The sequence below is a fragment of the Ptychodera flava genome, chromosome 18, assembly GCF_041260155.1.
Source record: "Ptychodera flava strain L36383 chromosome 18, AS_Pfla_20210202, whole genome shotgun sequence".
NCBI classification, from domain to species: domain Eukaryota; kingdom Metazoa; phylum Hemichordata; class Enteropneusta; family Ptychoderidae; genus Ptychodera; species Ptychodera flava.
This window is the reverse complement of record NC_091945.1, coordinates 31,018,195-31,046,141: the sequence shown is the minus strand read 5'-3', so window position 1 is coordinate 31,046,141 and position 27,947 is coordinate 31,018,195. Positions and strand designations below refer to the sequence as shown.

At 36.8% G+C, this 27,947-nt stretch overlaps 1 protein-coding gene across 24 annotated transcripts in view; it reads left to right on the top strand.

Moving 5' to 3' along the window:
- The window catches only part of LOC139117371 (CLIP-associating protein 1-B-like), an 89,381-nt gene that overhangs the window by 53,690 nt on the left and 7,744 nt on the right, over positions 1 to 27,947 (top strand). For 2 of the 24 annotated variants that reach the window (XM_070680423.1, XM_070680439.1), the window contains 26 exons: positions 1,168 to 1,212; positions 1,699 to 1,752; positions 2,151 to 2,247; positions 6,255 to 6,313; positions 6,716 to 6,808; positions 7,975 to 8,120; positions 8,754 to 8,889; positions 9,557 to 9,627; positions 10,012 to 10,149; positions 10,606 to 10,791; positions 11,259 to 11,323; positions 12,391 to 12,534; positions 13,830 to 13,853; positions 14,977 to 15,075; positions 15,876 to 16,040; positions 16,385 to 16,543; positions 18,262 to 18,497; positions 19,017 to 19,120; positions 19,860 to 19,923; positions 20,489 to 20,652; positions 21,037 to 21,115; positions 22,551 to 22,694; positions 23,272 to 23,358; positions 23,942 to 23,998; positions 24,481 to 24,735; positions 26,685 to 26,763. In XM_070680423.1, coding sequence (XP_070536524.1) covers positions 1,168 to 1,212; positions 1,699 to 1,752; positions 2,151 to 2,247; positions 6,255 to 6,313; positions 6,716 to 6,808; positions 7,975 to 8,120; positions 8,754 to 8,889; positions 9,557 to 9,627; positions 10,012 to 10,149; positions 10,606 to 10,791; positions 11,259 to 11,323; positions 12,391 to 12,534; positions 13,830 to 13,853; positions 14,977 to 15,075; positions 15,876 to 16,040; positions 16,385 to 16,543; positions 18,262 to 18,497; positions 19,017 to 19,120; positions 19,860 to 19,923; positions 20,489 to 20,652; positions 21,037 to 21,115; positions 22,551 to 22,694; positions 23,272 to 23,358; positions 23,942 to 23,998; positions 24,481 to 24,735; positions 26,685 to 26,763 — 2,950 coding nt within the window. Of the gene's footprint in view, positions 1 to 1,167; positions 1,213 to 1,698; positions 1,753 to 2,150; positions 2,248 to 6,254; positions 6,314 to 6,715; positions 6,809 to 7,974; positions 8,121 to 8,753; positions 8,890 to 9,556; positions 9,628 to 10,011; positions 10,150 to 10,605; positions 10,792 to 11,258; positions 11,324 to 12,390; positions 12,535 to 13,829; positions 13,854 to 14,976; positions 15,076 to 15,875; positions 16,041 to 16,384; positions 16,544 to 18,261; positions 18,498 to 19,016; positions 19,121 to 19,859; positions 19,924 to 20,488; positions 20,653 to 21,036; positions 21,116 to 22,550; positions 22,695 to 23,271; positions 23,359 to 23,941; positions 23,999 to 24,480; positions 24,906 to 26,684; positions 26,764 to 27,947 lie in introns of all 24 variants that reach the window. The other 22 variants (XM_070680425.1, XM_070680441.1, XM_070680426.1 and 19 more) reach the window with 18 other exon arrangements.

Sequence of the window (27,947 nt, the reverse complement as noted above, 5' to 3'; positions counted from 1 at the left end):
AAGATGGGTTATAGAAAGGGTTTCTGTTTAACTTGAAATAGAAATCACCCTGAAGGAGTGGTTTGTTTGTGTCTATCAAAACAATTACTTGCTGTCCAATAGCCCTAGCAGCATGTAAATAGAGACTTTGTAGTGATGGTGCCCTCAAATGCGGCATTGTCTGCGTAGTTTGCCAGGGCATTGAAGCATGTAGCTTATGTGTGAGTGCAAAACATTCTACCTCAGGGCAGTTGTCTGTCTGTGCGGTGTATGTTTTGTAAACTTGGTAGTTGGGAGAAATACCATGCCAAGGAGTCTATTCAGTAAGTTTTCCTGACATGGGGTCAAAGTTGAGAGGTTACAGGAACATTTTCACTTTCTTATTTTGACATGCAAGTATTCCATTCCCTGTTTTTGCAATGTATCTGGACGTTCTTTCTCGCTCGGAAAGTAATTCCTGGGGTAGAGTTTCTTTTGTCTTCTCATGTTTCTCTGTAAGGCATGTCAAAACTTCTACAATAGAAACATGATGGAAATGTTTCAAGTCCATGTGGGAATTATTGTCACAAAAAAGCTGACTACCTAGTGTTTGGTAGCATAACTAAAACTGGGTGTGTTCACGCAACTGGTGACCAAACTGAGGTCAAGGTAGACCCTCGGTGTCAGATTTATTTTTCCTTCCATTGCGAAGTGAAAGGAATATTTGTTCCCAGTTTGAGGGAAATGTGTTTCTTCTTTATTTTCACTCAAAACATTTTTTCCCCTAAAAGTCTCAAAATTGTTCCGGCAAATTTTAATTCGACCAGTTTAGTGGAAGATTGGTCATTTCAGCCACAATGTGTCAAGTTGCCACCCGATATTGCAAAAGAAATTTATGTTTGCGTGCACGAGTATGTGTTTGCGGTAAATGTGAAACGTAATGCCGACATATCACAGTAGCAATCTCGAATATAGCATGTCATTTTTTTAGGTTTATCAATAGCATGCACTGTAATTTTGTAGATGTGTATTATTTCATTATCTACATTGCTATAATATAACTCAAATAGCTATGTAAGCAAGAAATGTGAAAGTCACAGAATATGAAAGTGTGGCACTTAAATGTGTCCTTCATAATTGCATTGCCGTCATTGCACTAGCATTCATCTCATTTCATTTCATTGACGCTGCGCACACGGTCGACCACAGAGGAGAATTAGAATGAAAGTTAGAGCAGTCGAATGTTTCATGGAGGTGAGAGGTCACAGGTCAAAAGTTCATTTCAGCAATGCAATTTGCCAGCCTGTTAGCTTGCTAAGCATCGACCTCTTCCAGTAGCTGCTGTTTTGAAAGAAAAAATATCAACTGCTGAATTTTCAAAAATTGTCCTTTTTTTGACTTCTTTGCTGTCGTATATGCAATTATCACAAGCCTCTTGAGTGTTAAATGGTTTTGTGTGAAGAGAAATTGCAGTTGATATTTCTTCAAAAGCACCCAGATCACAAAATCCTTTGTCAGCCCAACCCTTATCAGAAAAGCACACATGCACAATAGCAAAAAGTAGCAAATATGTCTTGTAACTGCATGTTCACTAACAACTTGACAAAATATGGCACTTTCCGTGTAAGTTTCTTTCCTGTCTGTTGGCTCCGTTCCCTTCTGTTTCTTTGTGTTTTATTTTCTTTGATGGAAAAACCCAATGAAAGTCTCCCTTCCTGCCTATGTTTACATATAACACAGTGGAGGTCCACCCGATGGAAACCCAAAGTTAAAGCGGTAAATGCATTCATGGAGGTGAGAGAATATTTATGGTCCAAGCTTGGCGTTAGTCTAGCTGCCATGTCGTTGGTGGTGGGAAATAAAAAGGCCAGTTCATCTGCGTCACATTAACGCTGAGACAAATTTTTGTGTCTTCTTTTTCTGCATCCGTTTAGAACATGTCAACATGTGTCAGTTTCGAGCCAAAATAGTTCACAGTGCATTTCATGCTGATAGATTATGCTTTGTCAGATGTGTACGGTCTGTTTGTATCACTTTCAGAATATGTGTACTGTCATGCTTTGTATCTTTTTGTACTGTTATGTTATGCGTGTTCTATTGACATGATCTAACGCTTAACCAAAACTCAAGAAATCATTGTTTTCATCAGGTTTTGGAGTTTCTGACACAAGTTTTCTTCCACTTCTTTGCAGGCGTCAAGTGCGGCTCGCGTTGCCAAATCCAAGTCATCGACTGGAGTGAAAAGGTCGGCATCATCAGCGTCAGGCAGCAGACCCAACACTGCATCATGTAAGTACACTCAAGTTTCCTTCCTTGACACCCATTAATGGCCCAAGTGAAACGCTGCAAATGTCCGCAACACCAGTGGACATAAATGTAGGGATCAGCGAGTATGAAGTGGTGATGTTAAGATTTGTGGCAGAACACACAGTGTGTTTTTTTACACATTGCAGTAAATGGATTGTTGTCTTCTTGTCAATCACACTTGCAGCTAATCAATACACTTGAAGTTTTCTCACAGCAAGAATAGTTGTTATTGACAGGAAGATGAAGAGTCTATTTCTTGCATTGTTTATGCACACACTGTTCTTATCACTGATAAAAACCATAATATCAACACTGTACACTTCCTGAAAAAAGCAATGGCGGCTGTACATAGAGGAGTGGTGTAGGACCCATGTTACAGTGTATCTCATCTTTTCATTTCTTCTCCAGCCTGTCTTAAATGATTTCTTAAGCAATATTTTTGTGTGACAAGAATGAATTAAACCCAGAATTTGAATGGACTACGGTACAAACAAAACAAATGCACACAGATATACGTGTATTTCCATAGGCGTTTGTACACATAGGTTTGTTTGTACCATCATCATGTGATCTCTTGAGCTTACTGAGTCTATAGAATACTTCAAGCACTTTTATAACCATTCCCTGAGTGAAGCAGTTTCTACTGACTATGAGACCAGACAGAGTATTGGTTGTAAGGATAGTCTTTAAGTGGTCTGATGTGTGTGCATGATATATGAATCTCAAGTAACATACACACGCATAGTTTGTGTACAGCTTTAGCCAGCAGGCAGTGTGGGTAGCAACAACATATCCAAGTTGTCTATTGCCGTGACGGAAGCAGAAGGGGTGCTGTTTGGTTCAAGAAAAGAGGCACAAGGAAGATAATTATATCAGGAAAAATTATGCACTGGTGTGAAAGATTTCAAGAAATTAAAACTTTGAAGTAAATCAGAAATCAGGCTCACCCCAGCTGATGTTCAGACTGATTTCATGTCAATTGCTAGTTTTAACCCTTTCACCCCCAGTTCCCTGTATACAGGTCCAACTTTACCATAGAAAACAATGGATGTGGGACAAACCATGGTGGTGAAAGGGTTAAACTCTTCATTCTTACAGTGTATTCTGAATGACTGCTTAGCCCTCTCATCTAAAATATTTATGATCTCGATACAGTTGAAGAATTCCATCAAAAATTTCTCTGAATCAATAGATGTTGTAAGGAATGTTTTCTGGTGTCAGAGAGAGACTCGCTGTGATGTGTTGATGATATGTCATTGGTTGATGTGATGTGTTGATGATATGTCATTGGTTGGTGTGATGTGTTGATGATGTGTCATTGGTTGGTGTGATCTGAGGCAGTTGAAGAATTCCATCAAACATTTCTCTGAATGAATAGATGTAGTAAGGAATGTTTTCTGTTGTCAGACTCAGAGAGAGAGAGCTGTGATTTGTTAATGATATGTCATTGGTTGATGTGATGTGTTGATGATATGTCATTGGTTGATGTGATGTGTTGATGATATGTCATTGGTTGATGTGATGTGTTGATGATATGTCATTGGTTGATGTGATGTGTTGATGATATGTCATTGGTTGATGTGATGTGTTGATGATATGTCATTGGTTGATGTGATGTGTTGATGATATGTCATTGGTTGGTGTGATCTGTTGATGATATGTCATTGGTTGATGTGATATTTTGATGATATGTCATTGGTTGATGTGATGTGTTGATGATATGTCATTGGTTGATGTGATGTGTTGATGATATGTCATTGGTTGATGTGATGTGTTGATGATATGTCATTGGTTGGTGTGATGTGTTGATGATATGTCATTGGTTGATGTGATATTTTGATGATATGTCATTGGTTGATGTGATGTGTTGATGATATATCATTGGTTGATGTTATGTCTGCTGAAGATGGCCAGTTTCTTATCACTGCAAAGGTAGTGTGAAAAAATTATGGATTTTAGAAAGTGTGGTGATCAAACATTTGTCCTGGAATCTTTGTTTAGGGAGCATAGTCGTCTTACTGGTTGTGTGATGCTTTTCACACAAGGGTGAGCAACTTATGGCATTTGTGGCCAATGCTACCCTGGATGATATATTTATCGCCAATCGAAACAGAAGGCACCAAACTGTTCTTTGCATTATGAATTGCATAAATGGACAATGCAATGTAACATGTATACATCAAAAAACTTGTTTCAAATGCGGTTACATAATTTTAAATGATTGCTGCAATGCATCGTGGGCTGACTGGAAAAGGGTCTATGGACATCATATCACTGTCAGATATGAGGAAGTGTCTTTGTGAGTGGGATGATATAAATATCAATAGTTCAATTGGACAGTATTGGAGTTGGATGATAAAACCGAAATTTTTACCACTGGCAAAGAAGATATCATGTCCAACATGTGTTTCAGGCACATATGGGTGCATTCATGTCCTTGTTAGAATATCATAAAGTGATGAATGCGACGGTAATGTCCCCGGGGTAATGTACAATTAATTACCTTGGGATAGTAGTGTGACCAGGGATCACAGTATAGCTATATTTCATGCCTTGAGGAAGCATTATGGTTGGAACTCAGTTTTCTATTGCTGTATGTATTCCTAGGATCTGTGCAATACACAGCACCTCAGAAGGTGACAATGGGACGTCCCCTCTTCTCAGCTGGACAAAGAAGTTTTAATTTTGTGTGGTTATACGATGAGAATGCAAACATTTTGTTCTGTGCATGAACTTGAAATGAATGGCTTGTTATATGATTTCAGTGATTTTGTGAAAAAGTGTGACTTTAATAATCATTTTGCAGAAAATCAAGCACAGTGACACCTCTTGTATCTTTAATGTTTTATCTTTCTAATATACAAGAATTCAAAAATCCCCAACAGTGAAGTATGACAATCGTTTCAATTTTTTCTGATCATACATCCTGAAACACGGATGATTCAGAGAATATACTTGTCAATGTTTCATTGAGGTCACATGTGCACTTCTAGAACCCAAGGGCAATACAACCCACATGATTACAGATGACTTGGAATACAAAGATCAGAAAAATCAATCCTATTTACCTTTTAAACTAGCTATTGATGTCGATAAAGTTCAATGCAGTATTTCAATTACTACGATAGGTATCTATGATGTCTTTGTTCCAGTAAGTCGATACCATAATTGGCAGTGTAGGTCACTTTTGAAATAAGCATGGCAGAGTCAATAAAAGTTACAGGTATTTTTAAGGTCAATGTATCTTACTTAAGCTCTAGTCTTCTGGTCAATATTGTAATGAACAGTGTAGGTCAACATCATGATTATCGGCATGATTCAATATTGTGATCTCAGTGTCATAGCAATAAATGCATTCATATCACAAAGAGTCAAAGATTGTAGATGGCAACCAGACTCTTCTTACTTGATTCTACTTCATGACATGAATACAGGTGAAGTTTGATTTTATATATATATATATATATATATATATATATATATATATATATATATATATATATATATATATATATATATATATATATATATATATATATATATATATATATATATATGTATATATATATATATATATATATATATATATATAATATATATATTTCTCAGGCGGGTAGAGTGCTTGAATGTGTGGTGTCCATTGTGTGTCAAATACCTTGAAAGGACACACTGGTCAAGTTGACCATTGTATTGCAACTTCACAATTGGCAATGGTGTGGATTCTTGAAACATTGCAAGTCACAAAAGAAGATTGGTGTTTTATGAAGAAGAATATGACCCTTGACCTCTGTGTATTGGCAATACACGATGTTGTGTTCCACCTTGCTGAACAGTGCAGCATGGTGAAAACATCATCAAGATGTCATGTCAGTTTTGTCCTGTCAAATTATCAATTTTCCCCAAGTTGAGAACAAAAAGTTCGGTGAATGAGACCTGTGAAAGAAGCAGGACTGAACCATTGAAATACTTGTGTTCTGTTCTTTCCGCAGCTGGTGCCATTGATGAAGAGTTGTTCAGAAAATCTTTTGAAGATGTTCCTGAAGTTACAGTGAGTATTTCATCAGTAATACTTTTTCAGCTGCAAAGGCAGGGATTTCAAAATCAGTTAATTCCATCCTCATCAACCATTTCCCTTCACAATCCTTCCAATGTGACCTTTGATCCAACCCACTTGGTTTTCAATGAACTGGTTTTGACATGGGGTGACGAATTTCCATCCGCTATCCCGTCAATGTCTATAACTAGCTTTTGACATACCTTGTCTTGGTGACATTTCTCATGTAGCTGAACTGCTGTCACCATAATTCACTCGTCTTCGGAAACTGTTCTTAACAAGCATCATGCCACCATAATATGAACCTCAGTGCAATATTACTTGAATTTCAAGTCTTTGAAAATTACCAATCTAGTTTACCTCTCAGACATTCATTTTCCACTTTTCTAATTCCAGATATACAATGCAAAAAGTTTAGAAGAAGATTTCACTAAGATCAAGGAAACTCTAGAGGATGATAAAAATGCCTGGGACCAGAGAGTCAATTCTGTAAGTGTTACTAGGAAACTGTAACTTTTGGTGATTTTTTTCACTAATTTTGTTTTGTATGTCAATATCAAGATCTTGTTCTATGCTGCAAAGCATGTTGAAACACCAACTATTTGGCCTGTCAACACAGCGTCTATACATGTAAAAATGCTCTGTTATCGTTTACATTTGAATTCTAGTCCAGACAAGAATTCATTTATCAACAATAACAACCCGTTCCATAAATGCACAGGATGAGATGACAAGCTAAATACTGTGTATCTCAACATGAATTTGGAAGCAGAGCAAGAATCTGAAGTTGACATAAACAGCAAAAAGACTGAAATAATCATCGAAAGTTTTTAAGCTACTGACCCTTGAAACAGATACGTGATCTTGAGTTCTTCTCGGACTACTATGACTTGATTAGCGCCCTCAACGTACACTGATCTATGAAAATTATCCGATCATAGAAAACAGCATACCCAAAATATTTGTCGGTACTCAGGATGGCAAACTCATTATATTGTAAGATAAACCACAAGGCAGTAGTGATTATACAAAGTATCACTGAAAGGCATGTATCAAACTGTAGCAATTAACTTTGTCTATCACATGGCTCATAAAAAATGGCTTCTCCTGTTCAGCTTCTCCTGTTCAGTAAAAGAATGTGAAAAGATCTCTGTTTCAGCTTGTACATATGGTCAATTTAAACCAAAACAAAAGTTTGTTGAGAACATTTAGAAATTCAACAAGATGAGGAGTTACGTTAAGTTGTATGTGTCATCACTTGATATCTGTTTTTCAACATATTAATGCAATCAAGCATGTGAAAACAAAATTTCAATGAGGTTGCTCCACAGAAAATAGAATGCTGTGAAAATTTACTAACAATGGTCAATTATTTGTTCAAGCAAAGTAATTTTAACCTCAGAATTTGTTTGTTATTCCTAGGGCATTGTGACATAGTGAATAATAAAAACTCTTCGGAGCTTTTGTTACCAAAATGCCGACCGAAATTTGGACACTAGAGGGCGCTATTTGTTTTATTTGTCACTTTGTTGGAATAAATTTATCTTTTTCCCAAAAAAGGATAGTATCAGTACTTCACCCCATCTGGTCGCAACAGTTATATAATTTATATTATGATTATTACTAATATCTATTTTCTTTTTTCTTGTTTGCAGCTGAAAAAAATCCGTAGTCTTGTGATTGCAGGTGCTAAAAATTATGACTCTTTTCAACAACAAGTGCGACTCCTAGAAGTAGCTTTCAAAATATCAGCAAATGACTTGAGATCGCAAGTTGTGCGGGAAGCATGCCTTACACTAGCGTAAGTGAGAGGAATAACTTCAAGAGAATGCTTTTAATATGTGTTTTTGAGAGATTTGTCATTCAAGTTTTTTTCAATGTTTATGTGTCTGTGTCACAATGTGTGTATGCATATGTGTGTTTTTGCAGGAAGAAGGATGAATAATATTGTTTCAACTCCATTCTCATTCATCTCTTCATGCTTTCTATATTTCACAAGTCTCTCTCTCTCTCCTCTCTCTCTCAAAACCTCTAAACCTTTCAACTTGTCTGTTAAACTCTCTAAACCTCACTCAAACTCTCTCAACCTTTCTCAACTTGTCAAACTCTCTCAATCTCTGTCCATCGTCTCTTGCAAGATCTGTCCTTCCATTAGCCTGAGTTAATTCAGTGATCTATGAGAGTGTGTGTTTACTCAGGTATTGGTGCTGTTGTTCACTCACATTTTAATGCCATCGGTATTTGTTATGATTTGATTGAAACTGACTAAAAAAAATCTTTGTATTTTCATTCTTGAAGCCAAGCTCCTCTGATTATCCTCTATATAGAACAAATGACAACAATTCATAGGGAGTTATCATATTGAAAAACTGAGATGCATGGATTTCTAAGCTTCATCACCAGGCTAATGTACATTATATTGTTTTGTTTTCAGGTTCTTGTCAATGACGTTAGGTCGTCAGTTTGTCAATGTGGCTGAATTTGTTCTTCCAACGTTATTTAATCTAGTTCCAAACAGTGCTAAAATTATGTCTTCATCAGGTACTGTGTGTCTTCATTTCATCATTAAGGTAAGAGCACACCAGTCTGCTGTATGACGTTTCCAAGACAACTATCTCTGAACATTTATTGATTGAACACCAGTACCTCTAATTTTTGATGATTTTTTTTTCCTCTATTTTTTAAAATGTCAACTACCGTTTCTTGTTCTACTCCCCAAAATATGTTGAGATACACAGTATCCAGTTTGTCAACTCAGCCTGTACATGGATAGATCATTGCATTATTTTTGTGGACAAGTGAATTCTGGTCTGGACTAGAATTGAACTATAAACAACAACAGTGGGTTTTACATGTATTTTATATGTGTTGACAAGCTAAAGAGTTGATGTCTCAACATGCTTTGGGGAATAGAATGAGAACTTGTGATTGAGATACAAAACAAAAGTAGTTAAAAAAATCATCGAAAGTTACAGTTTCTGGTCCTTTAACTCTCTCCGTAATCCCCCACTGTTCTATAAAACTTTTGTACCATGAACAATAAGATTGTTCATAGATAGGTTTTCTAACATGCATGTCACAATTTTAAACCAAAAGAATTGCAACATCTTGAGCTTTAAAAATTGTTTTTGACAGGTTTTATAGACAACATCTGCCAACATATGTATGTACATAATTGTCTCCAAGCCTGTTGCCGTGTCTCTGACTGATTTGTTTGTTTGTTCTTTCACTTTCCAGCACACACATTCACATAGGTTGATACCCATAATTTGTAGCTATGTGACATCAAAAGCTGTCGCCATCAGAAGGTACGTGCAGAAAATTTGGAAAATTGACAGTTAGGTCATACTTGATTCCTATGGTACACGTTGAGCTGAATAACATATCAGATATCATGTTTTCTTGTTTATTTTCGTGAGATGTCATTATCTTATATCCATCTCAGAGCAGAAAAAAGGCTGGTGAAGATTACCAGTAGTGGATACAGATTGTGTTTTTTTCTTTGCAATAATTACCAGTAACTTAGTCATTATAGTTAGGGATTGATACAGGACATACCTAGAGGGCCCTGGAAAACCCTATGAGTTCATATGTGAAGGTTTGTGTCTACTATTCCGTTGTGCAATGAAATAAACTTATGACGTAGAATTCACTGTAAAAGTTAAATTGTACTTTCTCTTCTTTTCTTTCAGACAAACTGCTCTATTTTTATGGATAATTTTTAGCAATTGGGATACACACTCTCTAGAAAAACATGTAGGTATTTTAACAGACGCTGTTCATAAAAACATTGAAGATGCTGACTCAGAAGTGAGATCTTTTGGCAGAAAGTAAGTCAATCAAACATTGCCTTTCTCTTTTCAAATGAATGTTGTTCGCCATGATATTTCTTTGGACAAATGATTCAGACCATACATATCTTTCACTTTGGTGAAAATCTTAGCCCTGAAAATTTCACTGATTGAATTATTTTATATTTTTTTAACTGTGGATTTATTTTTCTGTGTTTAATTTTTAACCGAGATCACTTTAATCACTGTGGTCTGAATTTTATACAAAATGTGTGACTGGTAAAACAATTTGACTTGATGTGTACTCCTTCATGCCTAAATTTTGGTCCAACTTTACTGCCGTTACTGAGGTTTGACAATTTCTGAGGAAAAGTAGGAAGTAAAATAATAGTTTTCTGCACAGTTAGGTGCTTGATATGAAAAGAACATTATCCGTAAATTTGTAAACAGAAAAAGTCAAACAGAATTCAACCTAGTTTGTCTGTTCATTTTCAGAGCTTTCTGGGGCTTTGCGGAACACTTCAGGCAGCCAGCCGAGAAATTATTGAATTCATTAGATACTTCTAAACAAAAGATGTTACACGGTGAATTAAGCCAGTCTTCAAGTACAGGATCATTGAATATTCCGCCTTCAAAGCCGTTGTCGCGGAAATCAAGCAGCAGCTCACAAGAAAGCGTAGGGTAAGTGAATGTAGGCCGGTTTCTGTGTGGAATGCTGCCGACCTAACCAATTGGCAAAGCTGTTCATCTTGTACATCTTTACAATAGTTCATGTTTCATGTTTTTGTTAACTGCAACATGCTATGGTAAGCATCCTCAACACTCCTATCCAATCAAACATGGTAAATATTACCCTTTGAAAGGTCAGTAGTATGGGTCAATATTATCAGGCTCCCCCAACATGTCATGATGGCTGGTGTTCATGGAGTGATATTGACCTGTAGCCACCGAAATATTGCAAATATTGTCCTGCTCAATAGTCAACAATATTATTTGTCGCCATATTGCATGTGCCTCCCTACTGACAATAGTAGATCTGTGATGACAGAGAAGACGTAATACTCACGGAGGAAACACATTGAATAGCAAGTCAATGTCAATAATGAACATTGACATTGAACTTGTATGTTTCATGTTGTTACTTTCAGACCACCGAGGTCTACTGGAGCAAGGAGGTCATTAGTGACATCACAGAAAACAGAAACTCAGACAGGTGAGAGATGTTCCAGGTTTTGAATGATAGTCTTGTAAATTCTATCGCCACTTGTAGATTTGACATATTTTGCAAAAATGAATAAGGATATGAGAACAGGAGTATGCCCATGCCTTACACAATGCAGCATCAATACAACCAGTGAAGTTTGGGCTCATAGAAAATGTATATCACATAGGCTTAGTCTTTTAGTTACTTGTAAAATATTTGAGATGTTGAATATTTGATACAATTATTTATGTAGAAAAATCAAACCTTTGAGAAACTGCGTAAACTGTTGTAGGAATTTTGTGAATTATTTCAGCACTTGACTGCTACTAGTCTCAGTGCACCGTCAACCCTTTCACCACCATGGTTTGGCCCAAACCCATTGTTATCAATGCTGATTGTGGGACTATTTACAGAAAACTGGAGGTGAACAGGTTAATAGGTGGCACCAGCAGCCCCTCCCAAACACTGTTCTTGCAATGCTTCCCCCGCCTAGCTTTCTGTTCTTTTAAGATTTCTTCCCTGAATGATGTCAACCATTCTCGGCCCCTGATGACACTCTCTTTGCATTCATTGGTTTTCAAATAAAATTCTTTGAAGCCTTGTAATTTCAATTATGTTGGTAAAGGCAACAATTAAGGTAATTTGGTGACCAAATTTTGACATCATCTAGATTTAGTTCATAAAAAGAGATATTAAAAGACTGTTCAAGAATATAGTGAGCTTGCCTTCACCTTAATATGGCATTTTATTTTCAATCATACGATGCCCACAGCTCTACAGTATACATGCTGTTTTTTTTCCATTCTATTCACGTATGAAAGACAGCCTTTGTTCAATTATTTGTGTATTGGTTCTAGAAAAATCATCCTTGCACAAAACTTGAGAAACTGAAAAAATCTGTTGCAACGAAAAGTAAAAAGGGTTATGACAAAATTTATGAAAATTTAAAAAGAATAAGGACAGTGTCATCAGCAACATTCTGCAGCCTGCGGTGATAAGGTCAGATGTCAAACTCACTGCGGTTTTTATCCTGCTCTCTATGCTTGACGACTCCTCTTTCTGTCTTCGAAATACAGATGGTGGCTTTCGGTTAGGTCCTCGTTCTAATAGTGATATCAATACGTCAGCAGCGTCCCGTGCCAAGTCCCGCTACTCTGCAAGCAGTACATCATTAAATACTGCACAAAGGCTACCCAAATCTGCCTCCAAGGAAAACTTAGGTAACTAACACTTTTCTGTGCTCTTGGTAATCTCAAAAGCTGTAACAGTTCTGTCTAATATATAAATGCAATAATTCCAAATGGGTAAGTAGTCTTTGCCAGTCTTTCTTTACTCGGTACACACAGTTTACTAAAGCATTTATCCTATCTTTTGGAAACATTCACATTTGAAATCCCTAACCCAATCTGGTGATGGTAAATCTGCATCTTGGTGAATGTCATCTTTAAGGCTGATGAATCTGAAAAATGAAATTTTTTGAACAGCCTTTTTCATAATTTCTCAATAATAGATGTCAAAATGACACAAAATAATAATGCTTTACATGAAGTCAGAAATCCGTATAAAATGTCCAGTCAACATCTTCCCTATCAAGGCTGTTGCTCAAGAAGATAGTAGTGTGTAGTAAAGCTTATTTCAAACCCAAGCATGGTGACATCTGTTTTTCAAACTTTGTTGAATTTGCAATTAGTCAAGATGTGTAAACATTTTGAAAAACGACAAGACTAAAGTCATGATTTTTATCTAGGATATTTACATTCTGTATACCAGAACTACATTCTAGTAAAAAATGATAACTTTTCTAGTTGTTATGTTACTCACCTCATAAAATGCATTTTAAATACACACGTGGTCAATACGACATTCAGGGACATATTATTCTGACTTGTGTGGTTTCACCACTGTGAGTCTGCAAAGTAATTTATTCATTGAATAACATGTTATATCATGATAAGAATTCACCAGTGATCAAACACAAAGTTAACAGAGATATGCAGTGTAATAAGACAGAAAACTTTAGATTTTTGCAATGTTTCCTGCATATATTAAACAATAATTTAACTCCTGACAACCGGAGTGCACAATATACTATGAATAATAAGCATCATTATCACCAGGCACAAATCCTCTATAACATGGATATCCTTTGTGAAAAATCTCCGTAGAACTTACTGTAATTTTTCTTAAATAACTTAGTTCCTAAGAATGGAATTATGGAAAATACTTGTCTTGCACTAACTATTTATACTAGCATGGCTTTTTTTGACAGATTTTGTTTCAATTGCTCATTCTTTGTTGCATGGTAACCATAAATTGTGTCTTTTGGTTTAAATTTAGGTTTATTTGGCTTGTTTCTTGTGGCTTTGTTTCTGAAAGTTGTGTAAACCTCTCTTCTAAATTTCCATAACACTGTTTTGCAGCCGTAACTTTATTACCTGTTTTTATCAACTTTTTATTTCTCTATCTTTCAACTTCATCATGATCTGTCCATTTTTCACTGCCATTTACCTCACAGGAAAGAAAAAGCAAAGAGACAAAGGTGTGCACATGTTAAGTGTATCATTTTGGGCTTTTTTTTTTTTGCTACTTAAGGCACTAATTTCATTTATATAGCTTTTGCTCGTCGGTTTTGTGTGCGGTCAAAATTCTGCACATGTAATGCTTTAGTGGCTATATTGGACACAAACAGAAGCCAGAGGTCTATCTATTTATAGACAGATCATACCTCCCTTTTACCCGATTACGTTTTGAGATTGGAAATCACCCTATCCCTTTCACTCTCCACCTCTGAATAGAGAGGGCCATTTTCTACAAAAACAATGGCATTTCCATTTCTGACACAGAGGGCTTTGTGTGACAACAGATACGATAGTATGATGCCCAGTGAAAAGTTTCAGTCCAAATCATAGAGGGCTGCAAGCAATGTCCAATATGGTTAAAAAAGCTACAGGAACACATCTCACGCGCCTGTCCCCTTTTCACAATATACTGCTCTTGTAGGAATGCAAACTGGTTTCTAGCATTGTTTCATCAGTACATTATTACTCATCGGAGAGAAGCTGTCAATCTTTTCAAAAAAAATGTTGTCATCGAAAGAATTTTCGCTGTATTAAAGTGACAACAAATGCTGACCTTGTCAGTCATTTACCATAGTTTAATGCATCATACTGTGATTAAAAATCATAGATTTTAAATCTTTTGGAAGAAAACACGGGGATTGCACAACGGTGCAGCATTTTTAGCCTCAGGCCAATCCAATGGCTTTAAGCAACCTTTTGTGGTTGTCATGTCTTTCGATTTTCAAGTTCTTTTGTAAGTGTACTCATTTGGAGAATGATAAAAATATTTATCTTAAGCTTCAAACCTTGTATCTCCTAGATTTGCTAACCCCAGTAGTACTTTCATTCTGCGTAGACTAGATGCTTTCATTTCAGTCCTGACAGAGAAAGAAAAATGGAAATTTTATGCAAAAATTCATCCCTGCTATACTCCATAAACAGCAACAAATGTAGAAATTTTGCAGTATTACTTGCACTTTGCTACAAATCAGCTCCAAGACAGTTGGTTTGTTTCCTACCTCAAACCATATTTAATTCCAATTTCCCTGACCTCTGGCATTTGCACTTCACTCAGGTCAATTTGTTGGTGGTTTGTTTCCTCAGGTTTGACTGGGTCTAACACCGTGCTTGATAAGGCAGCAGAGGAAGGTTCCAGGATCCCCACACCGAGGAAGGGACGTCTTGGTGTCTCACAATCACAACGTAAGCACATCTGATAATATCCTTGTAACCACTCACTCTTAACCCTGCCACCCCTATTTTGCTGTACATAGGTCTTCTAATCCTATTAAAACAATGGAGGTATACCTAATTCTGGTGGTGCAGGGGTTAACTGGTTCATCACTAATTCACTGGGAATAGGTCCCCCATCACCATTGATATTAACGGTTGTGGGGAAACCTTTGTGGTGGAAAGGTTAAACAGCGTTTCTTACTGAATTTCCTTTATCAGTGTCTTAAATCTGCCGTTGAAAATAAAAGAGTTACATCAATTTTCGATCATAAAATTGCTCAAGAGAAACATCAGTGTGTTTACTTATTTTGTGAAGAAGTTTAAGACAGACTTTTTGTTAGAAATGGTGTCTTTGTCAGAACAGTCATACATACATACATTAACGTAAATATGAGAGATCGCCATATCATAATCAAAGCTGTTAATATTGAGGAATGAGTTTATGACAGCAAATATGTTTGTGAATGTGTTTGTTCAAAGGGACAGTAACTAGACGTGCTTTCTATTGTCAAAAATAACAATATATGTCACAATGTGACAGGTTATCTTAACACTTGACATTTGACATGTTCCAGAAAGTAGGGAAAAAACGTGATTGATTGTGCATACCAACAACTTGCAAACTTAATCAACATATTGCTTTTTCAAACCCTTTATTCCACACATGTGCATTTTTGGAAAGTTCAACAGTGGCTCAACAGGCACATAAAAAAGTTAAATCTCCCAGAGGAATCCATCCCAAAAACTGAGATTTTTTTTGCAAATTTCAGCGGGCAGCAGATCCAGTAGTCGGTCAGCGTCACCAACAAGGTACCTATACGGCACGTACAGCCGTGTCGATGCGACTGGCTCAGACCGGAAAACTCCGCGGAAAAGCCGGATCCCCAGAAGTCAAGGTTGCAGTCGGGAGGCCAGCCCCAACAGACTTGGTTTCGGTAAGTTTTTGGAAACAGATACAAAGTCTGAAAAAGTTTTATGGTAAAGGTGGTGTGGGATAGAGATCATGAATGTTGTTTGGAGGTGGTGTTAGGGGTGGTAATATCATTCAAGATTGTTACTCTGTAAACATCCTGGCATGGAGACAGGTTGTCATGGCAATGAGCAGGATCATCACGGCAACAGAGGTGTAGGATGGTCACCTTAAAGTAAATAGCTTTACACCATACACATGGGGAGAGTCTTGGGTTTAGCGTGGATAGCCATACCTGGTAGATTTCGAACTTCATTGTATGAGTCAAAACTTGAGGAGACTGAAACATTTTAGCCCTCCCTCCCACAGCCGGTAGTAACGGGAACAACAGTCGGCTTGCTTCTCCAGCTAGCGCCACCTTTGAGGCTTACAGACGGGCTAAATTAAGTAGGCACACAGAGAGAGGCAGATTCATTTCTAGAAGTCTGGGAGGCAGTCGGGAAACTAGCCCCTCCAGACACGGATTCTGTAAGTATCGTTGATTTCTGGAGGGAAATCATAGACAGCATACAGTCATGTTCACGTTGGCATTGTGTTCTTTCCTGGTTGTTGGGTGCATACTAAAGTGTGATGTCAATACGGGTGTTGGTACTAGGAATATCGGGGACGTAAGATAAGGCATAGAATTATGCTAACACAACAATTAGATCATCTCTGCATTGCATGTCATTTCCGTAATGCTGATCTCCTAAGGTAAATTACTACACTACTTTATGAGACTAGGAAAGCTCTCCATACACGAATCCTTCTGTATACTTTTTCTTTCAACAACTTGACAATGAACTCGGAGAATGCTGGACCAAGGTCTCCCTAGGGCTCCTGTTAAAATGAATGAATACATACCCCCCAGGGTACTGTTGAATTGTTTTATGGCCTGGCATGATCCCACTATACTCCAGTCTTGCCAACGTGACTGTCAATACTGGCTGCCTCTAGTACCTTTTGCAAAAGCATTTCTGCATCATTTTGGCCAATTCATGTGTGATACTGCCATCTGTCTCAAAAAAAGGCTGAAAATATGCAAAGCAGGAAATCCTTCGGCGAAGGACTTCACAAATCTTTTACACCCTATTCCGTGTAAACAGGTCCATCAACCACCATTGTTCGCAATGGGTTTGGGCCAAACAATGGCGCTGAAAGGGTTTAACCAGGAGAAGACTGTAGGTGTGTGTTCAGAGTTTAAGTGTACGCTTCTTGTGTGTCAGCTAGCTTGCTATTCAAAGAATGGTGCATCAGAGCCCCTTGCAGTTGTTGTGTGTTGAAGCTTGCCATAGGGTCAAAGGTACAGATAAGCTCAAATAAAGCTGTAGCTGAGGTGATGGTATTCTCAAAGTATTATATATTTGAGAAAACTGTAAAGCAAAGGAAAATTTCATAGGGCATCTGCTTGTTGCTAAATAGCTTTGCATTCGCCTGTTGAGGTATAGCAATAATAAATGCTGATGGACTGCTGTGAACATCAAAAAATTGAAATGAAAAAAAAAAATACAGTCAAAATGACAAGCTGTCCTGTCCACAGCCAGCAACTATTTCCCTAGCAGACGAGCTTCCTCACCGACTAGCTATATGTACGGTGCATACAGACGCGCAGAATTGTATAGACAGTCTCGGGAAAGGCAAATGTCCAGGAGTTGGGGGGGCAGTCCGGATGTGAGCCCAAACAGGTTTGGCTTTGGTGAGTGTACGACATGTCCAAGATACTGCCGTGTCTTTGTAGTTCTTTTACTTCCAAAGCTGGAATTTTAGCCCTTCTTGAAAATAACTGCATTGAGCATGTTTTTATCTGAATTCAATTCTTTCTCTTTCTTTATCTATCTCTTTGTCTGTATCAAAGTCTGCTGGTCACAGCTAATCACTGACTCACAAATCGTCTTTCTCAAGATCTTCAGTTGTTACAATACTCTTGATAATTTTTTGGTTAAATATTACGAAAAGTAAAAGACTTCAACTAGCTTCAACATTGAAGGAACCAGATGTTATTGAACCAAGTTTGTTCAGAAAGCAGCCTGATTGTTTGTTGTTAAGATTTCTGTGAAAATTTATGAAGTGAAACAAGTTAATGAGCGATATACTGCTGCTTCCCCAAGATCTAGGGGTCAAGAATTGTTCAAGAATTTAACCATGAACGTACAAGAATGATTTTCTGAAATGGTAGCTTATGGAGTGGAATTTTGCCGTTTTCACAGGGAGAGACCGCCATGTTAGTGGCAACGGTGCACAGAGAGTTGCCCCAAGGCCTCAGCTGGCCCAACCAGTACTTGGCACAGGTAAAGACGCTGAAATAGCCCTGGCAGCTGCGTTGACACAACGGCCATCCCGAAAACGATGGGAGAGCTACGGATCAGCGTATTCTGATGATGAAAGTGACGCCTCTAGTGTTTGCTCTATCGGTTCCTATGGTTCAGGACATGGTCGAATTGAGGTAAGGCAGAATTTTTGTATTTCTTCACTTCTCGGCATATGTTTTGTGTAAAAAAAGCTCATTCTGTAATAAAAGTCATGATGATTATGAAAGATACAAAGTACTACCAGAATGTGTGGAAAATTCAAAGCACATTCATATCTATTTTATAAAGAAGTCAAAAGTAAGAAAAATTGCACGATGTGCGAATGATGTGAATGTGCTTCACAAACAAAACTACAAAAACCTCTATGGAATCATGGAATTTGTGAACATCTTGTTACCAATTCGGTCTGTCTATCGCACTTGATGAAATAGCGCCCTCTATGGCATAAGGTGATTTTTCCCAATTTGATGTGTTCCTGAATACTTGAGTACTGATAACTCTAATAATACTGATAATAGCTGATCAGCTCTGTCTTGTTTTGTTTTGATAGCGATTTTCTAGCAACTGTGTTTGCTTTTCTTTCAAACATAACTTGTTTTCTCTGGCATCTTCCTCATTTTGGCTTCCGGCTGTTTTGAACTTTTTCATCTTAGGATGTTCCTGATATTCTCAATAAAATGGGCAGTGCAGCGTGGTCAGAGAGAAAGGAAGGATTGCTAGGATTATCCAATGTACTCAGAAGCTCTAGGATGCTAAGGTATAAATATCTAGATTTTTACATTGCACTGATACTGAAATGTGTTGTGAATATTCCTTCATATGTGTCAGTGATATTAAGGTACAATGCACCTCGGGAGTGAAAGACTAAACTTTTGCTGAAACTTTCTTCAATGATGCTTTCAACCATTCTCTACCAAATCAAAAAATAAAACTCAGGCATCACTATGTAGAGGTTTTGTACTAGCAGACAAATACCTGATATTTACCAATATTTGAAATTCAAAATACTTTCCATCCCTGCGTTTATTCTGTGGGGGAAAATTGGATTTTTGATTTCTGAAAAACTATAAAGACCGTGAAAACTGCTCTTACCCCAAGAGCATTTAAGTATTTAAAATGAGTACCCACAAGTGATAGATAAGAAAACAATTGTGAAAATTTGAGTCTGAATGTCTGTCCCTGAGACAGGTTATACCTTGAACTCTGTTTACCCCATGGTTTGGTCAAATGTTATTGTTTCAGATTGTAAAGGTGGCTGGCTACCTTGATGTGCAGTGAAATGAAACTGTGAAAACTTGCCATTAAATCATATGAAATCATATTTTCACATCTATAATTCCATCTCTCTGTATATCTCTGTGACAGACTACATCAACTGGAATACGAACATGAGTTCATCATTTTCTATATTTTTTTTAGCAATAGAAAATTATCAAGTTGTCAAATATTTACACGTATGTGTTCATTTTTTGTATGAATGTTTTTTACATGTACAGTCGTCAAGAACTCAAGAGATGTACAGAAATATTTACAAGAATGTTTGCAGATCCCCATGGCAAGGTGAGCAGAACATTTCAGAGTTTAGTCCTTCACAATTTTCAAATATAATTCAATTAGTTACAGAAGAAATTGTTGACTTTAGAAAATAACACCTGTTTGGCCTACGTGCCAGATTTTTCTTAAGGTGAATCTACGGCCACAAAATATTTCAGAGACGTCAAGAATTTCAGACATCAATTGATTTCAAATCCCGTAAAAGCATTTATTTTCATAGAGGTTTAATTTCACTGTTTTGACATTTTAGACATTTTCACAGGGAGAGAATTCAGCAATTTACCAGTAAAACAATGATCAGCATTTTCATGCAGGTTTAGTGGACTGGTTGTATCAGCAGAAAAACAGTGAAGTTAAATCCCGATGAATTTTTAATTTTACAGTAATCATGTTTGCTTTTCACTCAACACTGTGTGAAATCATGGCTGAAACAGAGATCAAGGAATTCCAGAACAAAAGAACTTAATGCTTTTAAATTCAACACCTCCCACAGCTCCTTCTATCGAGTTGCTCATTTTTCAAACCATTCTCAAATTTTTTTATATCTTTTTATTTTCCTCTTTCCCGCCAGGTTTTCAGCTTGTTTTTAGAAACATTATCAGACTTCATAACTATACACAAAATGGACCTTAGTGATTGGTTGTACATTCTACTGACACGACTTTTACTTAAAATGGGTATGGATCTCCTGGGCTCAGTTCATGCCAAGGTTGAAAGGGCATTAGATGTTGTCAGGTAAGGCTGTCTTCAAAACATGTCAAAGGTCATAGGTCAGCTCATATCAGGTTATTTATGACCTGTGATGTCTTAGCCATGTTTGAGCTGTTCAAATGCATACTTGCTGTACTTTACAAGTTAAAATATTAAACAAGTCCTTTCCATTGGTTAACACAGTGTATAATATGATTTTAATGAACTGTAGAAATTAAAGTGTTTGTTGAAAAATAATAAACATGAGCTGTCTGTGCTTACATTCAGAGTACTACAAGTGCATGTATTCAACCAGTGTATTGGAAATATGTATTGATAGAGACTATTTTTGAAAGTTTCTCGTTTGCTCAATGTAAAAAGAATAAGCATGAATTTCTGTTCATTTCATTGAATGATCTTTACCTACAGGGACAGTTTTCCCTATGACTTGCAGTTCAATATTTTAACCCGTTTTATAGTGGACCAAACACAGACACCCAATGTCAAGGTAAGAATCTTCCAATTTACGGCTGATAAAGTTGAAAGTATTCTATATGTCTTCTATATCCTCAGCTATTATTAACCCTTTGAGTGCTGTAATTTTTCCCACCAAAATTTTACTGCCACATTCTACGAATTTTTATGAATTTTTCTGAAAGTTTTTGATAATTTTGGACCAAATGGACATCATATTTCATTGGCTACAGTTTTAGTCCCCACGGACACCGTCGGGGGGACTTATAGGTTTGGTCATGTCCGTGCGTGTGTGCGTGCGTCCGTCCGTGCGTCCGTCCGTCCGTTCACGCAGATATCTCAGAGATGCCTGGAGCGATTTCATTCAAACTTGTCATACAGATGCACGTCAATTTGTTTTTTGATACGATCCAATATGGCTGCCAGGCGGCCATTTTATTATGATTTTTTCATGTACAGAGCCATAACTCAGACATGTTCAACTGATTTTATTCAAAGCTGGTACAAGGACATTGACCAATGTCATAGATATGCACATCAATTTGTTTTGTGATACGATCCAATATGGCCGCCAGGCGGCCATTTTGTTACGATTTTTTCATGTACAGAGCCATAATTCAGGCATATCTCAACCGATTTTATTCAAACTTTGTACAAGGACATTGACCTATGTCATACATATGCACATCGATTTGTTTTGTGATACGATCCAATATGGCCGACATGTGGCCATTTTATTACGATTTTTTCATGTCCTGAACTACAACTCAGACATGTATCAAGCGAATTTATTCAAAAGTATTTTATCACAGACCTAAAGAAGAGGACTCTATCCTCTCTGAGGACATGTAATAAAAGTACCCATTAACAAGTGGGGACTGTGTCATCAACGATGACTTGTTTATCAAAATTTTGGCAAAAATCTCAGAAAAATGGACTAGAGTATATTTTATAATGGCGACAAAAATTGACGTTGGCGCTCAAAGGGTTAAATCTTTTCTTGGTTAAGTGTCTTTCCAGATATACTGCATTTACACATACTTAGCCCATAGAGCAGAGAATCACAGTATACTCACAAGCTTGTTGCTTGAAGATAATGCTGAGTCCATGATTTTGTATATGTTACCCACAAACAGCTAAATTAATAAATGTTTATGCCAGCTTTGTCAAATAAGCAATTTTTCACAAATGTATAATATGGTTTGTATTGTGAGTTTCTTCTTCCAAGCTTTTAGTTAAAAGTCTGTGAAATTCTCCCATCGACAACTTTTCAGATGTTCTCTCATTGACAACTTTCAGGCAAAGTATCACATGGTCGACTTTCAAAATTTTTTCCTACCCACTATGTCCTTCAAGGTCTTTTGTACTGGCAGAAGAAAAATGGCTGACATTTTGACCTTCAGGTAAACATAATTTTTGAGCATGGATGTACTGAACACTGTTGCATATCTGATTTATCGCTCCTACAGACAAAGGTAGCTTTGTTGAAATACATGCAGTACCTAATAGAGCTAATGGATCCGTCAGACTTTGTGAATTCTAGTGAAACCAGACTTGCGGTCAGTAGAATTATCAGCTGGACAAGAGAAGCAAAGTCACTGGACGTCAGGAAGGTAAATAAACCAGTTTTTTCCTAGGGTGTAGAGTGCAGCTCTGCAAAAGATTTTCAAGCTATCAAATTTTTACAGTACTTCACTGATATGTGGTGCCTCACTGGTATTAATCCATGCAATGTAAAGAAATTTAAAATCTTACATTTACCATATCAGTCCTGGACCAATAATTCGACCATGATTATGATTTTGAAAAGGTCAAATTGATTGAGTCATTACGATGCTTGAGGACAAATATCTTATATTCTTGACTTTGCAACAAACAAGGATAAAATATTAATCTTAGTCCACAAGTGATGACAACATCTCTATAGTGACAACTCATCATCATAAATGACGGCGTCATCTATAAACATCGGCAAAAATGTGTGCTTGCTTTCTGAATTGCACCGTTTTGTTTCTGTAGATTTTTAACTTAAGGTATGGAAGATCTTAGCAAGGCACACTGACAATCCACACACCACATGACTTCGGTGACATTGATTTTCAATGCAATACAACAACAGATGAGCTTTGTCGATGGAAACTTTGTGCCCATCATCCAACTTACATGTAATTATTTTTTTTTGATTGACAGGTGTCACAACTAGTACTGATTGGTCTATTTGAATTAAATACGCCAGAATTCAGTATGATGTTGTCAGTATTACCCAAGACATTCCAGGTAAAAGTTACAAATCATTGCGGTATTTGATTGGTAGGATTTTGTGGTCACTCAAAGTTGCCATAACAATGCTGGCAGAGCAATCTCCTACACAGTTATTCACACCGAAAGAGGCCAACTTTTCCTTCCATTCATATTTCTATTTTGGATGGTCACCTAGAGTTACAGAGAGATATTGTTTCAGGCAGAAATCTTGTTAAATTTCGTTTCCCTTCCCCATTCCCACCTCTTAAATGTCAAGGCAAGTTCATCATCTGACATTTTCTACCGAAGACAAACTTCCACAATCATAATAGCATTGTTCTTCATACAAGTTTTCGGTGTTTGGTAGTAATAAATTTGCATTGTAATGTCAACCACCTGTTATTAGTGGTGTGTGCGCACTCTATAGTCTATGTCTCTTCTGACTATGCAAGTCGCCATTGTGGTTCTGGCATGAGTTTTTACCTCAAGGTAAATCCTTCCAAACAGTGGGACGTTATTTTTTTCATAAATCTTTCATTTATGACACCTTTTGCTTTTTTAAAACATGACATAATCATCAGACTTTTAACTGGTGGTAATGTGTCCTTTTGGTTCGTAGGATGGTGCCACTAAGCTCCTTCACAATCACCTACGGAATACAAGCAATGAAAACGAGGTGAGTTTTTCCTCTCAACAGAGAGTGTATTCATTGGTTGCAGTGTAGTGCTTTATTTAGCTTGTTATTTATCTTGTTGGTTTTACATACTAACAACTTTAAAACTCGTTTGTTCTAAGTTTTCATCATTTGTAATCAATACTTGAAGGAATTGGGATTAAGTACAACTTAAGACAATGACGGATATAGATTATACGAGCCAATGGGATACATGTCATAACTTATGCACCTACCCATCATCCTTTTCTGCTGCCATTTCACTAACATCATACAAGTTTTTTTTAATTTTTACTCAAGTTTTTGATTTCAACAATTTTTTTAAACACTCATCATGAATGCAGGGCATTTAGAATATGATTTTATTAACTTAAGCATGCCGTGTTTAATAGAATTAATATTATACTTCCTCCTATTAATTTTGCCATTTTTGTGCTTTGTGTTATTTTTGTTTTTTGTTTGTCTTGTCATTTCTGTCTGTAAAGAATGTACCACCCAGGCCACGTAATACACCAAGTCGAGCTTACCAGTCCAGACCCATGATGTCCCCGCGAGGCGATGCTCTGTCACCGCGGGCAACTTACCCCGACTCCGACTTTGACATGCAAAACATGAACTCTGAGGAGATCTACAACTCACTGCGCCGGACGACCGCCGAGATCCAAAACTTCAGCCTGCGCAGCAGCCGTGACGATCTTGATGATCTCACGAAAGACCCGGAGAGAATCGAAAGTGACGAGGTATCAGCTGATAGTGGCATCACCAGTTCGATCCCTGATGTTAGAGTAGACAGCCCCGAAGTTTTAGCCGATAAGAAAGCTCCGCGATCGGAGGTGTTGTCCAGCCTTAGTCGACACGCAATGATTCCAATAAGTCTCAGTATTACAATCCTTCAAACTACACAGACAATGTTAGTAATATTTTTGTTCCTTTTTAGTTCATTTTCTGTTTGTTATTTTTGATTCCGTCACTTTTGATCTTAGCACGGGACGTTAGTTTTCCCCTTGCAGAGAATTTCATTTCCCTTCACTGTTTCATTCTCCTTTTCTAATTTTTTATAATTTTGAACCGCTATCCCTCTGTTTCATATTTCCAACAAACTTTATTCTTCCTTTCCAAATACCTTTCCCATTCATTTTTCGTAACTGGACATAACAGCACCTCAGTCCCCCTCCATTCAAAATCCAGTAAAATTAGATAAAATATTAGATAGGGATGTACTTAGATTAATTCCCAATTAATAAAAAAATTAATCATAACATACAATTCTTAAATAACAAATGAGAAGTTTAAATTAGTTGTGATTTGTATTATTAAATTCAAAGGTGATAACACATGTAATTGTTAGGCTATAAGGCATGTTTATATTACTCATAAATATTTCATAATTTTGAAATGTGATGTATAATTCATTGTCATTCCATAACAATGTTAATGATGTCGTTTATACTATCAAAAATCATGTTACTATCCAAAGCTTTTCTTGAATTCATTAAATTTTGTAATGCACACGTGCACTGACCGTATTTTCAATCAATATCTTGAAAAGCTTTGGTTGTGACAAGGTTGCATGGTCGGTAAATATATGTAATCCATGGTGATGTTTGTCTATTTGTGTTTGATATTTTGTTATATGTTGTAAATATGTGGTTGTCATCAGCTATTGTGAAAAGCTGCCTATGTATGCTACCACACACTAGCACAGCTCAGTGCCAATATTTGGTGGCAAGTGCAGCCTTTTTGATGTGGAACTTGGTATGATATGGCTAAATGATCTCACCTGGGTGTTAATTGGGTGGTTGGGCATACATACTAAAAAGGGTGGTTTACAGCACATTTGTGTATCAAGACTCCTCATGTGTGTATGTCATGTCTTTGTTTCGTCTGACTGTGTAACTGTTTCAGTGATTTGTGTCTACTGTTTGCTGTTACCTATAAAAAACCGCATTGTGGGAGTCTGACTAAAACATTCCATCTGCCCCACACACCCATTGGGTTCCAACATCCCTGGAATGTGACAGGGCCTTTCTTTACATTCCGTCAATTCTAGCAACTTTTAAATCTGGGTCAATGTGTTTATCAGCTGAAGAGTTCTGATTAATATGCCAGCTTTATCCTTTTCAAACAGTCTATGTATTTGAGTCTGTATCTGTAATACAGAACCCTTCCCATGACAGTGTCCCTGGTCCCGCAGCTTGCTGAGTGTATAACCACATATCACATGGGATAACTGCCAGTTACTGCAGTGTAAAAGTCAATGTGATACTTTGAGTCCCTTTCTGATATTGATGGAGTCAAACAAGCTACAGTTTCCTTTTATCTTTGCATGTTTGTTCATTTGATATTTTATAGATCAGTCTTTGTTGTGTCGTTACCATGGTTATGTGCAATGTACCTCACCAAGATACTTGTTTTTTCATTGTCACATTTCATGTCATTGTATGTTCATTGCATGTACATGTGCCCTCAGTCAACAAGTTGTCTCAATGCCTGATTTCATTGTTTATAATGAACTTTGCACACAAGCTACCACAGGGAATACTACGTCATTCCCATTTTAAGTTTCAGCAGACATTTGTTACTATCCTCGTCTGATGAAGATGGAAAGCATTGAGATAGCTCTATGGCACATTGTAACCTTTATAATCATTTCTAAATTAGTAATTGACTTTACTTTTTTCACCGTCAGGCTGTAAATAATAGTTTCAACAGACCAGCCTTGGCAGAAGCCACACTGGGTGATAACATAGATGAACCATTTAACCGAGGTAAGTGAGATGTTTAAAAGTCTCCCAGTAGTGTAAAATTTAAAATGTCTATCCCTGAAGTCTCATCTATGAGAACTGGCCAATTCTTTTGCAAGATAGCTTCTGGTCAAATCAAAGTTGAATTTTTTGTAAACATCAAGAACCCTTATGTTTTTGGTTTTTAGCTACTATAGACTATAGTCTATAGAAGCTATTGGGATGGGTATCCGTCCGGCGTCCGTCGTCAGTCTGTATGTATGTATGTATGTATGTATGTATGTCCGTTTGTGAGGCGTCCGTCCACTCAAATATCTTGAGAACCGCAGTACTTACTGATTTGATATTTGTTGTGTAGATGAAAAATACGATTTTGAGAAACTATTTTTTTTAATTTTTTGATATTGTTGAAAATAGGCAAATTAATGCCAAAAAAGGTGTTTTTGGTAAAAAATCTTCTTCTTCATAACCGCTGGTCAGACAGCTTTGTTATTTGGTATACAGGTCCCTAGGGGTAACCCAACTTAGATTTGTTCAAATTGTGATGAAATATGCAAATGTGTATTTTTAAGGAATTTTTTTGTCATTTTTGGTCAAAATTTGACTTACATTGTATGTAATTGTTGTACTGTATAACCCTATCAATTCACCCAGAAAAAAAAAATAATATGATTTTAAATAATTGAATTAATTAGGAAATCATCAAAGCCAAAATAATTTTAGTGTAGAATTATCAGAAAGTTCAACTTTTTTTGACAGTTCATAGTGAAATGCTTACCATCTTGGAGGATTAAAAACATGTAAAGGCAACTTTCCTGAATTCCAACTTTGACATATTCTGAACCGTCATTTATTGTGCCCTGTATGTTATCTAAAAGAAATTGCTCAAAATAGTCAATAGAGATAGAGATAGAGAAAGTTCTAATTTCCATTTATGGTTGACTTGGTAAGGATAAAATAAAATTACTTTTTGAGGAAAAAAATAAAGTGGTCAATTAAAAGAGTGGTCAAAGTGATAGGGTTTTTATGGTAAAGCTGGGCTGTATAAAGATTCCTCATGTGCTATTTATAGCAATTATGCAATCTGTGTAAACAGTGCAATGAAAGTGTAACATGATTCCTTATAATGCATTTGGTGACCTTGAACTTCTTAAGTTTCAAACCTTTGTCTCTTCAGTGTGCTTTCTCTGAGTATGTACAGTCTCAAC